Source organism: Carettochelys insculpta, chromosome 11, assembly GCF_033958435.1.
Source record: "Carettochelys insculpta isolate YL-2023 chromosome 11, ASM3395843v1, whole genome shotgun sequence".
NCBI classification, from domain to species: Eukaryota; Metazoa; Chordata; order Testudines; family Carettochelyidae; genus Carettochelys; species Carettochelys insculpta.
Window position 1 is genome coordinate 38,292,380 of NC_134147.1, and position 16,288 is coordinate 38,308,667.

Sequence of the window (16,288 nt, forward strand, 5' to 3'; positions counted from 1 at the left end):
ACTTTTGAGGCCTGAGATGAGCACAGGAAGGCTGCCTTGATTTTTATGGGGTGGCTCAGAAGGCTGATTCCCATTTCTTGTATAGAACCTTGTTTACTGCTTGCTGCTGGCAAGCTATTGTGGTTTGGGAGAAAGCCCATGTAGTCCGATTCCTGTATACTGATGCTGTCACATTTTTATTGTGAAATTGATTAAATATTTTTACATGCAGAGAATTGGAACATAAATATTTTGTTGATGTGGCTCAGGATGTTAACTTTATTGTTTGTTACATATGCCAGAGTAGAAATGGATGAGAACCAAAAGCCCAGCTCCTAGGAGCATTGAAGAGTCAGCAGCTTTTTGATCTGTGCAATTCCGACTCCTCTCTTTACACTGGTCGTCTTTATGCTCAAGTCTAAAGGCTGGCAACTTAGGGTATCCAGGCACCTCCTTACGTAGATTCACACAGTCCCATGAATGTTCTTTGCTGGCTGAGGACCCACCTGGGATCATGATCTCCTTTCAAATCAATCTCTTCTCTTTTGCTTATGCTTTCCACATGCAATTTCCCATCATCATGAAACATCACAGCATCCTTTTGTCTTGTAAGTTTGTAACACAGTGCCACAGTATCCACCAAAATTTGTGAGACCCCTTCCTCATCTGGCATATTTCAACCATTTTATGTTTTCTATGCCTCCTTGCTCGTTTTTGTACAGCTCAGCTTTGCATGCATGAAGACTCAGAGACAGACCGCATTCTTATTAGAAAAAGACCCATTGATTTTTTTTTGGGGGGGCAGCCCTATATCGAGCACACAAAATGTCCTATCACCAAAAATCTATATTGTCTGCAAAGAGATGCCTGCCTAGATGAATGTACCTATTTGAAAACACAAATCATGGCTCTCAGATGTGAAAATTGAGTTCAGCTATTTCTAAAATGTAACCCAGAGTATCTACAGTTTTAGTTTTGGCAGCTTGCTATAAATGTCTACAGAATAAACATAATAAGCCAATAATGCTGGATTAATCTAATGAACTTGCCTTTAGAGTAGAATTGTGACTTCATTACTGTCTCCTGTGAATAATTGTAATTCAGGAATCTATTGCCGTTCATGAAAGGATTACCACTATGCACAAATGTAATTCAGGAAAGGTTTGCAATTAGTGGCACTTTTTCATTCACGCTCTTCAAATGAAGATGCCTTTACTAGAAAAAACAATAAAAAAAGATGACAATATCAGGGCTAGATTCTGCTTTTTGCCAAACTAGTGAGCTCAGGCGAGGCAAGCAGGGCAGACAAGCCAACCTAGATTCTGAGCCCAAGTCTAGTACTGTCCTTGTTCTTCAAATGCATGCCACTAGGTGCCTGTTGGGACTGGGAGCAGAAAGAGAAGGTGTGAAATAGACAAAACTTTAGCTGTGTCTCCACACTAGTTGGCAAGAAATTAGAAAGTGAGCTGGATCTTTCCCAAGGTTGCAGTAAGCTGTCTTCCCTTCCTGAGGCTGCTTAAGGTGGAGGACCAATTATGCACTTCTCCCCTGCCTGCTGCTGAGGACAAAGTCTTGTTATAACCCCTTATGGTAAAAAAAGAATCGAACAACTTTCCTTCAACCCGCCTCAGTTTGAATAGAACCTTGCCTGTGTTAATTTCACTGGGTCTTTTGTGTGGAAAAGAGGCAGCTTAATTTGAGTACAGAACTTGCCTGATGTCAAACTTACAATGGACCACATTCTATTGTTACAATGAGTAAATCTGGAGTGACATGATTAGTGTGAATAGTAATGCTGTTTTAAAGTTTTCAAAATGTTATAGTTGAATAATGTATTTTACTTTGGATGCTTTTGCCATATTCCCATTTTGAACATGGGAGATTTTTCACTTTGACATCATCGTTGCTTATATTTTTAAAGAGTTGTTGCTGCATTTTCAGCTCCTTGGAGATATAGAGAACACCTTGGAGGTTTAATTAAAAGAGCTAAAAACATCACAAAATTTAAAAGTTAATGCATGTCTTCTGTACTGAAGAAAACACTTGAAATGAGGGGAAACAAATAAATTCTTGTGAACCTCTAAAAAGGTGTGGATTTTTAGAGTGACTTGAATAAGGAATGCAAGGGGCTTGGAGTATTAGGTTGGGAAAAGTGTTCATGGGATATTTTTGAGGGAGGTCCTATCCTCTCATTAACCTCCTTCTTGCAAAGAAGATTCACAGATGAGCATCACTAACAGAGATATGCACTTCATTTCCTGAGAGAGGCTAGGCCAACCAATCACCCGTCCCACTAGCATCTCCCATTGGCTGGGTTAGGTGATTCCCAACTTAGAATTTTGGGTTTTGTCAGTTACCATCCAGGGAGTCTCTCTTTCTCTCCTAATGCATTGTACAGGGAGTCCAAGTGCTGAATTGAGACTTTGTGAATCATATTAAGTCCCTGTGATTTTTCTGGGTGCCTAAAACTTTGGCCATGTGACACTCAGTATCACAAAGCCTAAGCATCTCTTTTTCGTTCTAGGTGTAAGAGAATAGTGGAAAATTGCTTTCACCCACCTGTCTTGCAGAGTAAAATAGACACAGCATAATGCTGGTGAACATGCCATGGAATAAGAAACCATCTTCATATATTATTGGTTCATCCCCAGATGAACTGCTTCTTCTCAGATGTCAGAAAACACGCAAGTTACTACAGGCTTACATCCTCGCTTTCCACCCATCCCACACTTCACTGCACCTCCCAGATATGCCATTATCATGAAAAGTATCATGAATTGTTGGAGTTGAAAAATGAGAGGGAGCTATTTGGAATGCTAGTGACAGTGGTCAATAAGTGTCTACAAAAATTCTGCCCTCTAAAGAAATGTAGTCAATCAAAATGAAAGGAGAGAAATCAATTGATTTACTATCTCTCTCTTAAATTAACAACTGAACTGTCTGGGAAGCTGAGATTCTAGAAGAGACTCATGGTCAAGGTAAATAATCAGCTGAACTTAAACTCGCAGTGCAAATTTAAAAGTAAAAGGCCTAATGCTTGGTATATATCCTTGTTATATAAATAGGAATAGTGAGCAAAAACTGGGAGATTCCTCAGTTTTTCCTCTTAGACTTGCTTCCCATGGGACCTTACCTATGAACTCCTTGAATTTGCTAAAGTCTGCCTTTGTCTTCATTTTGCTGTTCTTCCTTCTATCATTCTTCAGAATCATGAACTCTATCATTTCCACCTAAGCTACCTTCCACTTTCAAATTCTCAACCAGTTTCTTCATGTTTGTTAAAATGAAATCTCAAATAGCCTCCCTACCAATAGCTTTCTTTACCTTCTGAAATAAAAAAATATCTCCAACACATTTTGAAATAAAAAATTATCTCCAACACATTCCAGGAAATTGTTGGATAATCTGTGCTCCAGTCTTATTGGCTACGTCTACACTAGCACACTACATCGAAGCAGCCTATTTCGAAGTTAGGACATCGAAATAGGCTACTTCGATGCGTATCATCTGCACATCCTCCAGGGCTGGTGCCATCAACGTTCAACGTCGAAGTAGCGATGGGGAACATCAAAAGGAGCCGCCCTGGAAGGAAATGCGGAGCGTCCACACACACAAGCGCTCCCCGTTGAAATAAGGGGCCAGCAAAGGCCCAAGCCACTCCCTTAAAGGGCCCCTCCCAGACACACTTGCCCTGCACAGCACAAGATCCACAGAGCCAACAACTGGTTGCAGACCCTGTGTATGTAGCACGGACCCCCAGCTGCAGCAGCAGCATCCAGAAGCCCTGGGCTAAGGGCTGCTGCATGCAGTGACCATGGAGCCCCGCAGGGGCTGGACAGAGCATCTCTCAACCCCTCAGCTGATGGCCGCCATGGAGGACCCCGCAATTTCGAAGTAGCAAGACGCGGATCGTCTACACACGCCCTACTTCGACGTTGAACGTCAAAGTAGGGCGCTATTCCCATGTCTCACCACCTAATGTCGATTTCAGCATCGAAATAGCACACAGCACGTGTTGACATGATGCGTGCTATTTCGACATTGTGCCGGCTACTTCGAAGTAGCCAGCTAGTGTAGACGTACCCATTATGTCCCAACAGATGTCTAAATACTTGATGTCCTCTATCACTAGCAAGCCCTTTGCTTTGAATAAAAAAGTAGTCCAGCAGCACTTTAAAGACTAACAAAATAATTTATTAGGTGAAGAGCTTTTGTGGGACAGACTGACTTCTTCTTTGAATGGTTATGTTAGTCCTTTTAAAAAAAACCTCATCCACCTCTTCTTGGTTAGGTGCTCTGTAATAGACCTGTACTGTGACATCACCCTTGTTTTTTTCCTCTTTTCACCTAATCCAGAGACTCTCAACAAATCTGTTTGCTAAGTCCATCTCAAACTCAGTCCAAATATGTACATTTTAATATATAAGGCAACACCTCCTCCCTTTTTTCCCCTTCCTGTACTTTCTGAGCAAGCTGTATCCTTCTACACCAATATTCCTATTATGTGTATTATCCCACCAAATCTCTGTGATGTGAATTATGTCATAGTTGTGTGTGTTTTACTCTCATTTCAAGTTCTTCCTGCTTATTTCCCATATCTTTTTTTCATTTGTATTCAGACAACTGCTTTAACAGGAGTGTTGTGAGCAAGACACCAGAAGTAATTTGTCCACTTTACTCAACTCTGATTAGGCCTCTACTGGATTATTGTGTCCAGTTCTGGGCACTACATTTCAAGCACGGTGTGGGGAAATTGGAGAAGGTCCAGAGAAGAGCAGCAAGAATGATTAATGTTCTGGAGAACATGAGCTATGAAGGAAGACTGAAAGAACTGGGCTTGTTTAGTATAGATGAGAGAAGACTTAGAAGGGACATGATAGAGATTTTCAAATGCCTAAAAGAAAGAGTACAAGAAGGAAGAAGAAAAATTGTTCTCCTTGGCCTTGGAGGATAGGTCAAGGAGCAATGGGCTTAAACTGCAGCAAGGGAGGTTTAAGTTGGACATTAGGAAAAAACTTCCTAACTGTCAGGGCGGTTAAACACTGGAATAAATTGCCTAGGGAGGTTGTGGAATCTCCATTGCTGGAGATATTTAAGAGCAGGTTAGGTAGACATCTGTCAGGGATGGTCTGGATGGTGCTTGGTCCTGCCCCTAAAGGGAGGCGATTGGACATGATGACCTCTCAAGGTCCCTTCCAGTTCTAGTGTTCTATTATTCTATGATTTTATGAGTCTAACTAATACACTGATTTGATTTTTTCCTTCACTTCTCTCTTGTTTCTCTCTTATCCCTGGTGGTATCGCCCAGCAGAGTTATTATAGTAAACTACCTTCTCTCCAGATATTTCGAGGCTCCTCCATACGAGAAGGAGTTAAAAAAAATCCCACCACAACAAGCAAGGCTATATGTTGTATATTGATGCTTTTATGAGAACTGACTGATTACATTTAACTTTCCCTGCTATACTTACTCTCATAAAATAAGCTAAAAAAATGTGTCATGCAATTGTGGGAAAGTGGTTTCAAATTAAGGTAAGTAAAATAATAGTTGAATTAATTTGATGAAGATCAGTAACTGGATTCATATTGGCTAGAATTTGAATGAAGTAGCTTTTATTTAAGTTTGGTCTATGGTTTAAAACTGTGATCTGAAAATTAATGTAATTGCATTTACTTACCAGTACATCAATATGTATGTAATTATGCTAGCTTTCTTTTTGAGTAATCTGCTTCAATTTAGCTAAAGTTTTAGCAAAAAAAAAATCTGTGCTGCCCTAGTTTCCTTCTGATCCTTTATGTTGAAGTGTTGTGTACAGGGAAAGTGATGCTTTTGTGTTTATTGTCATATCAATAGGGCCTAATTGGGTTGCTTTTATGCTAAATAAACTGATAAATACAAAACAAAAAAAGCCATTGTGATTTAGCTTTGTTGTTATGTTAGTGATAAAACATTGTGAAGACTAGCAAGATTGTGTTCACATACTGTCTCATTACTGGGTCCTGATTTCATGCTACTCTCCTGCCTGGGACTCTGAACAGGCAGAGGGTCCCCAGTACCAAATACTGAGCTTTAATCTTGTGTGGATTTGAATGAGGTAGTGGCATTCTAGTGGATAATGAGATGAAATTTAACTTAAAATGGCTAAAATACGCAGTTAGTGCTGGGCATGGTATATTTTTGAGCAGCTGCCTCAAGAGAGAGTTTCTGCAGCTAGAAATGTCCCAGTCCTTGAAATGTTGCATAACCACAGCTAACCCTATGCAGCTGCACTATCATAGTGCTGCTGTGAAGGTGCTCCTGCACTGATAAGAGAGCTTTTCCCGTTGGTGTAGTTAATCCACCTTTCTGGGGCTATGTCTAAACTACAGGCTTCTGTAAGGAGCCCAGAGGTCTCCAGACGGAAGTCTGCCATGGTGGGAGCGTCATGCCAATATCTCTGTCTTCCTCGTTCCATGAAGAAGAAGGGATGCCTCAGCAGAGGGGGTTATCCTGACATTTGGCCCTGTGTGGACTGGCCACACGTCAGGAAAGCGTCTCCCGACAGAACTTTCAGCAGGAGATACACAAATGCCTTGCGCAATTTGCGTATCTTTTGCTAACAGTTCTCAGCAATCTAGACATAGCATGAGCAGTGGTAGCAAAGTTGGGGCAAGAGGCTCTCCCATCAACATAGCATTGTGTACATAGTGGGAGGGGGCTAGGTGAGTATAACTATGTTGTACATGACTGTGGAATTTTGACTACTCCCAAGTGACGTTGTCAAACTGGTAAAGGTCTTGTGGGTAGGCCTGGCCTCACTGACCAAACTCCTTAGTTTAGAATCTCTCCCCCAGACTCCAGCTTCTGCTTCCTTTTCAGATGCAGAGAATGGAATGAGCACAGAGAGAAAGGGGGTCTTGCAGTGTTGGCCCCTTCTTTTATAGTCTTTCCCCTCCCCTTTGGGAAGGATTTCCAAGAGGGAGCAAGACAAGAGGAAATCTGTGGGAAAAGATGCTGTTTAGTTATGAAGATGGAGATTTTTGCCTGCACTCTTTCCTGTCAAATCCTAGCCACTTAGCAGTTAATGGTCCATCAGCCTTATTTACACCTTGCTGAGGCTCAGCTTGCCATTAGTCTTTGAGAAACTAGTTTAACCACTCCCCAGACTTACCTGGAAAACATAATTTTAGACTATGTCTGCATTATGGACTTTACAGTGGCACAGCTGCACCTTTGCACCTGCACTTGTGTCAGGTCGCCTCTGTAGCTACAATGTGCTTGAGTTCAAGCACTTAGGAAGAATTATAAATAGACTGCACATTTATATGAACATTAACTTTTATCAGTATGAGTTTTGGAAGGGTCATTTTATCTTGTGCTTCAGGACTTAAGCAAGTCTCTAGCTATTAGAGATCAAGATGACAACTACCGATAGAGGTAAATCACTAGTGATTTCTTATAGCTTTGTCTGGAGTGTCTGGAGACACAAAACCGGACTACATGGACTAATACAGTATGGTAATTCCTGTGTTGCCACCCTACCGTCCCATCTCCTGAATCATTACCATATTTTCCAGTAAAAAGCTGTGTCTCAGATTGTCTAATGAAGGGCATGGGCTAGCAGCCATCATTAAGCATATTCTCCTTCCTTCCCTGATATTTGGAGGATAAATCAATATTAAAGAGCCGTTTCTCGATCTATGGAGGCAGGAAGAGCTGTCATTTTTGCTTTTGTAAACAACAAACTCACCAATATTTAACACCAGGGGTTTGTTTATCAGTGAGACATAAAATTAGCCTCCATTTATGACTAGGCAAACTTGCACGTCTATAAACAAATGTACATATTTTTACTGTGCTCTGTCTTGTGCACTTGCAAAAGCAGAATATTATGGCACCAAGCGTGCATGAGCAGGTTTTTGAAAGTGGAAAGTGGAGTCTAAAAATTAGGACTGAGGCTTTCTCTATTGTGCTGTATTGAAATACACTCAAAATATGCAGAACACTAGAAAGCAGCCTCATATTTCATATATTATAAGCTAATAAGTAGAAATGTAGGTCACTTCTGGAAATCTACCCTGCTGGAAGGATATTTGTTTTGTTACAAAGTGTAGATTTCTGACACTTATATATAAGTGTAGATGGTCTAGAATTACAAGGAGGTGATGGTGGAAGTTAGCAGATACTTCATGGTCTGTTCTCCTCAAGTGAGCTGTATTTGCTGCCTTAGTAACTGGGAAAGTAAAGAACTGTTTTTAATTTACCAATAAAGATTTTATTTTGACAGTGCAGTTTTTCAGAAATTGATTTGTTTTGTTTAATTCTGAAAAATTATGTGATTCTTAAATATATCCAGTTTTAATAAGCGTGTCTCTTCATTATTTCAGACAAGCTCCACTGCAAATAGCTCAAACCACTGTAAATGTCATTTGTTTTCATTAAACAATATACTTTTTTTTTTATACTCTGATCTAATTTTCTCTTTTGTTTGATCTAAAGGCCTTGTCAACACTGGATTGTTCACCCCCTGGGATTACTACATCAGTGGAGCTACACTAATGCAAACTCTTAGTATAGGAGACATGGATTGTTAGAGTCCAACATTCAATAGAATGCTTCCAACCATGATTGTTAACATTCTAACAACACTTTCTCTTCAAGTGCTTATAACAATCTATCAAACAAGTGAATCATGTCTGTAACATGTTTAAAATTTGTTAATAGTTTATGGACCCTTAAGAACTGTATATGTGCCATCTAATATGCAGTGTAGCTAGCATGGCTGACAGCCTCTTTGGGCCCCAGGAAAAAGAAGAGTTGGGGTAGAAGGGTGGTGCTGAGAACAGGAAGTCCTCAGCATCGCCCAGACAATAACATTCCCGCTCTCTTCCCTGCACCGGTCTCGGGCAGTGATTTAAAGGGCCTGGAGCTCTGGCTGCTGCTGCTGCAGTAGCAGCAGTGATGACTGGGAGCCCTGGGTCCCTTTATATCACCATGTCCTGGGGAAGTTGCCCCCTTGCCCTACCTCCTCATTGACAGACCTGAGTGTGACCAGAAGGTACTTGCAATGGTGCAGCTTACTCCAGTTTCACAGCAAGTTCAAACACACTAATGCAAATAACTTTTTACCTGGGAGCAGTACATGCCATTGAAGGTTTACAGTTATATTCAGGTATCTGTCCCAAACATAGGTGCTGGTTCCATTGGTGCTCCAGGGCTGGTGCACCCACAAAAAAAATAGAGTGGGAGCTCAGCACCCACCTCCGATAGCTGTTTGATGGTTCTTCCAGTTAGCTGATCAGGGGCTTAAGGAGGGGATTTGAGGAGATCAGAGACAAGTGGGGACAGGAAGGGTACTCAGGGCAGGGGTAGCTTGAGGGTTGGAAGAGGAGCAGCAAACGCAAGGCCTTCGGAAAAGGGCAGAGTGGCAGTGGAGCACCCCTGGCCAAAAGTACAAGTTGGTGCGTATGGTCCCAGTCCACGTCCCCCATGCACAAATACATAGTCAAGCTCTCAGCAGTTTCAAGACTCTAGATTTATTTGTTATATTCTTTCTCCTAAATAAAATGGTGTAAATTTAAGCGAGCATACTGAAAACCTGACTCTCCATGTATTTGTTTAATATATGCTTTCTCCTTCTCCTTAACATCCTCTCATTACAGTCTTTTCTTTATATCTTTCTGCAAATTCATAAGTTATTTTCTCTTCCCATTTTTGTTGACGCTTTTCTGATCCTAAGTTTATTTTTAGACTACATCTGTCTTCCTGCTAGTATTTTGGACTTTGTTTGTTGGATCCATAAAGGGTTCCATAATAATTTAAATGCAGGAGATTTGTAAATAATATGGAAATGTCATTTACATATGGGGGCAGTTCATTATGTTTATTACTGTGTTCTAAACCCCTATGTCAGCGATGGATAACCTGTGACCTGTGGGCCAGATATGGCCCATTGAGATTCTATGTGTGACCCATGAGACATTTTGTTTACCATTGCCAGTTTCCACTGGTTTCCATCTGTGTAGGTTTTTTTCCTATCAGTATTATTAAAGTGACAGTCATGTAAAGCAAGAACATGTAAGTGAGGTGCAGGCTGATTGCACAGAACATTGACTGTAAGAGCCAGGTGCTCCCTCTTCAACCAAAGTGCTGCTACTGTTCAGAACACACATCCTGCAAATTCAAGGTACACGAGTGCAATTAGGAAAACTACCCTATCCTGACAAGTATCAGCGAGATAACCATGTTATTCTGTATCTTTGAGAACAATAAGAAGTCTTGTGGCACTTTACAGACTAACAGATATTTTGGAATATAAGCTTTCGTGGGCAAAGACCCATGCATCTGATGAAGCGGGTCTTTACCCACAAAAGCTTATGCTCCAAAATATCTGTTAGTCTATAAGATGCCTATCCTGGGAGACCATCTTAGTTATGACAATCTTGTGACCCACTGTGACAAATGAGGACCACTCATGCAGCCCACTCTCTAGCCTAGATTGCCCATTGCTGCCCTAATTGGAATAGTGATGAGGAGGGTTTGCAGACAAGAGGAGTTGTGGCTTGTGTAAATTGGGATAGCACTAATGTAAGGGAAACGAACCCGAGATAGCTGAATTAAAACACCTCCGCCACCTATTTTCACCATGGTATGTGAATATTTTTGTAGTGATGCAATATCTACACCAAATCAGATATGCCGAGTTTAACTAGAATACTATTCTTGCAGCAGCAATATGCAAACCAATCAGAAATAGGGTGATAATGTTTTCTCACTACAAGGTAAAAACTTAAGCTGATTATGAAATGATTGTTGTCTCAAACGGAACAAAATGAATGAAATGTACATTGTTTACTTTTTATGACAAATTTTCTTTATATTTTGATTTTTGGAGGGCTGGGGATAGGTGCTGTTGAAACACCGAAAAACCAAATTTAGAAATTGGCTTCAACCCATTTTATTCAGTTGCCATGAAATACTAGTTTTTTATTTCAAGTTTTTCAATGAACATTTGAAATTTTTCAACAAAAACTGACATTTTTGCATAAAAAATTCAATTTTCTCTTTTAAAAAAATCTCCTTTTTCTCTGGAAATGGGGACAAAGGGAAATTAACAATATTTTTAATCAGTTCTAGCCACAACATGTTCAGCCCTAGAAAACAGAGCCACAAGTGATCCTTCAGTTCCTTCCTCTTCCCCAACCCTCCAACGATGCCATGTGTCTTCTGTGATTGACCAGTATCATAATAATATAATCCTCTGGCTGCATAAGTGCTTATACAGTAAAACCTCAATTTTACAGGCCTCAGTTTAGTGGACTTTGGGACCAATGGATGTTCACCAGCCACCCATTGTTCCTGAAGTCCACTTAACCAGGTCCCATAAAATCCTAAATTCTTCCCCCCCCGCCCATGTCCCCCAAAAAGTATATTAGGAGACTTACCACTGCCACAGCCTGGAGGATCTGCCACCTCCTCCACCAGAGCCACCATGCATTCCTCCCACTGGGGGGCGGTGCATATATGGGCAGATGGCATTCGCGTACGTGCCTCATCCCTGGTGGGACGAGCAGTGGTGGCAGCTCCCTCCAAGCTACCGCAGTGGAGCCAGCAGCTCCAGCCACACGTGGCAGGACCCTCTGCTACAGCAAGGCTCTTCCTGCCATGCATAACGGGGCCCCCAGCCATGGCTGGGCCCCCGGTTGTTGCAGCAGGCTCCGGTGGCTCCTCTAGCAGAGGCAGTTCCAGTACAGGTGAGGTGCAGGTGTTTTTCGGGGGAGAGGAACTAGGGCTGAGGGAATCTGGCGAGAGTGGATGAGCAGTGAAGCCTCCAATTTAATGGACTTTGGGCTTGAACGGCCATCCCTCCCCCTCCATTAGTCCATTAAATCAAGGGTTTACTGTATGCCTCTTTCTGGAGCTGTCAGTGATACTGTTTTTGTGTAGGTGCATGAGATTTGCTGCAGCGGGAGGGTTGCCTTGACTATGCTTTCAGTGTGTGGGTTCTTAACCAAATCAGCCAGCAGCACAGCATCTGGTACATTCTACTGCCCAGTGAACAACACATAGTATATGGCTGACCACATATGGGAGGGGGGGTGAGAGTGTCTGCCACAGCAATAAATAAGCTTCTATCTGAATAGGTTAGTATTAATTATGACAGAGAGTAGACCTTGAGTGAAGGCAAATGGGAAAGCTTGTACTGGGGATGCATGTCAGCTCGCTGGAGTTAGAAACGAATTTTAAATTTTTGTCTTCTCAGCTTCATTGTGACGTTTTTGTTAATACACGAGAATGTTAAAATGATAAATTTAAACTCTAATTTTTCCAGGCATGTGTTTCCTTATGCATTGTGATCATCACACTTGGCTTTTAAACTGCCATGCATTAATCATAAGCACCTTTCTTATTTTTTACCCTGAACATCTGTCTTTGGGTTCTGTGTGTATACTCAAGCTAACAAAGCGGTGTCTCTTCTAATCCAAGGCTGCCTTGTTATTTATTCTACTAGTGGATAAACCTATTTATTTAATTGTTAACCTCATAGTATGTTGAAATATTCTCTCCTTTCCTGTGGTCTGAAAGAAGAGCATTCCTGAAACACATACCGCCACTGTAAATGGTTTTAATAGTTAGGTGGACAGTTGTTCCACTGAAGGTAAAGAGTTGTGTGACAACAGCAAGGAGTCTGGCTACGGTACTGTAGTCATGATCTGTGATCCCTGATAATTGTTCTTTTACAATCACAGCAGAGCTGAAAATAATAGAGTCCATCAAACCACAAGAAAAAGTTATATTTATTCACTCTATGGCAAATACTGCCTGAAACATGAGCGTCTGCGTTGCCTAGAAAACAATGGTTTATTACATGTATTTACAGGCTAACTAAACTCCTCATACGCTATAAATGTTGGTGCAACCCACTGAAAGAAGCACCTTTTAAGGGACCAATTCTGTTTCTAGTACGCAGCTGAAGCAGCCAGGTGGAGCTTTGAGAAGATCTTTCCTTTACATCTGCCATGCAGACCTTCTCTGTTCAAGCCAAGGAGTAGCAGCAGACCTCTGTGATTCAGTTTCAGGGCTACACTACCCCTCACAGCCATCTTGCTTCCTTTTCCAGGGTCCCCAGATAAACAACCAAACACACACCTCAGTAGAGAGCCCACACCCACCCCCCCATGGTGGTGGAGGGCTAAATAACTACCTTACATACGGACAACAGGAAATCAACTTCTCTCAGGCTCTGGAACCAGCTCTGGGGAATGGGCGAGAGTCTGGATTTTTCCCAAGGAAAACAAAGTGTTTTCTATTGCATGCAAGTGCAGAGGGCCAGATTCTTGCACTGCATATCATTACTGTATAGTCATTATATTTTAAAACACTGGTTTGGAGGTTGAGCTTTTTTGCAATGATGTTTGATTCATTTATTTCTTCTGCAAACCTATGATGCATTATTCATCTCTCCATCATTTGTAGAATAACATTATTAAAAGATGGAAGCCTGAGACTAGCTAATGTGACTAAATTAGATGCTGGAAGTTACACTTGCCTGGCAGAGAATCAGTTTGGAACAGCTAGTGGCACAACAAGCTTAATAGTTACAGGTATGTTTACGGTTTCTTTTTAAAGATTATTTGTAATGGCTCTGAAATGCAATAAACCCTGCAAGTAGAACCTACAAGAAACATGGGAGCTCAAAGTCTGGGCTTTAGTGGATTTATTATGTGTGATTGGAGGTAAAGAGGTTTATGTTTAAAAGTAGTTTAATAAAGATCAGCTCTGAATCTTTTTTTCTTCAAATTTAGAGAGGAAATATAGTAAAATATTCCCTAGACCACAGCACTCGGAGTAACATCATCTAGACACTACTTCTGGCTTACACACTGGCTCACTATCATCTAGGACAAAAAATTAAACCGTACTTCCTCAGTTTGTCTATCTGTATAAAGGATTTATTCTTGCTTGCCGTTCCAATCTGTCCTGAGAGTTAACTGATGTTTATAAGCACTCTGAAGCTGATTAATTTCTAAAAATATCACATTTTCTGTACTTCCTCAGTATATAGATCTTCCAACAATAATGCACAAACTTGCAGAATATTCAGCAGAAATCCCCAGTGTTGATCAGAGAGGAAGATTTTTTACTTTAATAATTAGCATTACATTTTCTATAGAACTGTACTTTTTTGCAGGCATTGCAATTTGTTGAGCACTCACTACAAAATACACGGCAAGTCACATTCAACTCTGAGCCACACAGAACTCCTATTAACATTAACAAGCTCTTGCAAAACTTCAGGAAAGAATTTGATCAATAATATTTACAATATATATTTTACTAATCTAAAGTGACTGCCACTGGTCAAGTGCATCAGATAGCATGTAAATATTTAAAACAACTTGGTAACCCAGAAAGGTTGGATAATTGCTGAGATGACTAAAATTACTATTTCTGCTCTTGATAGAGCCAACCAGGATAACTTTGGCACCTTCAAACATGGATGTTACTGTTGGAGAGAGTGTAATCTTGCCATGCCAAGTTCAACACGACCCACTGCTAGACATTAGCTTCACGTGGTATTTCAATGGAACGCTCACTGATTTTAAACGAGAAGCTTCTCATTTCGAGAAAGTAGGTGGGGTAAGTTGTGACCTTTTATTTCTCTGATTATAGGTGCATGTAGCTTAAAGACAAAGTTTACTTAGAGCAAAAACATCACACGGTTGTGACTTCAAGTTTGTTTTGTTTTATTTTTTTATTTAACATCATAACTAAAATACAACCAGTTCTTCTCCTCTTATGGCACATCTGCGCTGCAGCTGCGAGTATGGCTCTCACCTTGGATAGACAGATGCATGCTAGCTCTGCTTCAGCCAGCACACTAACAATAACAATGTATCTCAGCAGAACACATACCAGCTCAGGCCAGCCAGCTAGAACAAACCTGTTTGTATACCTTAAACACTTGCATACTTGGTTGACTAGCCTAGGCACCTGCCTGTGCAACCTCCAACGACACACCTATTTTTAAGATACTTTCCTGAGTGAAAGTGTTTCTGTCTCCCGTTGCCATTGCCAAAGGAGATCATTTGTTAGAAATTACATGCACATTGCTGCTATGCATATTCCGTAACACAAATCCTAGATACCTGAATCACAGGAATACAAATGAATTACAAATTTAAGAAAGTTATTTCCAGCCCACAACCACAACATCTCTTTAACTGCAGCAGAGGATCCAGTTAAATTGAAAAGAGGTAGTTTGGTACCAAGCGAAAATCTGTTTAAATGGATACTTCATGAGATGTATCCACTTTCTTTGCAGTGTTTTGGTGGATTGGTTTCCTCCAATGGTGCACAACTTTTATGTTTTAGTCTTTGCCACAGTCAATTACAAATCAACTGAACCATCAAATATATTTTTTTCTAAACACTGTTACTTTGATTCATAGCCATACATAGTGAAGTCTCCATTAATAACCATCAGAAGCCTCCTTGTATTCCATCCTTTTGTCTGAGAGGGTAGGTCTGCACAGCACAGCTATTTTGCAATAAGGTCTACACAATGCAACTGCTATTTCAAAATAAATGCAGGGTCATGTCAGCTGTTCTGAAGGATGTAGTGCAGTTAAATTGTCTGAAATTTCCCGCTTTCCAGTGCTCCTACTGAGATAGACTTCTGCAGCACTTCCTGCTCAGGGCTGTGGCACTAGAGGCAGTCTGGGCTGCTAATTGAGATAGTTGGCTCTTGTAAAATACTCTTCTGTCTTTTCAGACACTCGCTGAATGGTGTCAGTCTCTGATAGTTCAGCTTCCTGTCTAGTGTGCAAAGCAGTTGGTTCACTACCTGAACTGGCAGCCTGACACATCCCTGCTAAGCATCCCAAGCTCCTCTTTTTCTCCTGTGCACCTGGCTTCTTACATAATGCCAAGAGAAGCTTTCCAGCTGCAAGTTCCAGGCATAGGAAACACCCCTCACCTTGGCCTCTCCCTTTGGCTTGTTTTGGTGGGGAGCTGCCTAGCACTCTGCCACTTGTGAATCCTATTTGGAGGCACTGTTCTCTCGCCCATCAGTATACAGAGTTCAGCTGCCTCACTCCAGTTTGTGAATCCCATTAATAGCTTAGATGCCCAAGGTATCAGAACAGAATTTAAACACCTGCAGGTGTCCCATGTCAGCTGAGTTGGGTGCAGGGTTGTAAAACTGCAATCAAGGAGCTTGGGCTGGTGCTCTCCAAGAACTCTCCCATATTACAGGGTCCCAGAGCCCAGTCTCCAGCCTGAGCCCAAATGTCTAGACTGATTTTACAGCACTGTAGCCTGAGCCCT

The 16,288-nt window shown here is 41.2% G+C and overlaps 1 protein-coding gene across 1 annotated transcript in view; it reads left to right on the forward strand.

The window, feature by feature from the left end:
• CNTN3 (contactin 3) overlaps positions 1-16,288 on the forward strand; it is a 161,226-nt gene that overhangs the window by 112,832 nt on the left and 32,106 nt on the right. The window contains exons 9-10 of the mRNA XM_075004942.1: positions 13,436-13,563; positions 14,424-14,599. Of these exons, the coding sequence (XP_074861043.1) occupies positions 13,436-13,563; positions 14,424-14,599 (304 nt within the window). The remainder of the gene's footprint in view (positions 1-13,435; positions 13,564-14,423; positions 14,600-16,288) is intronic.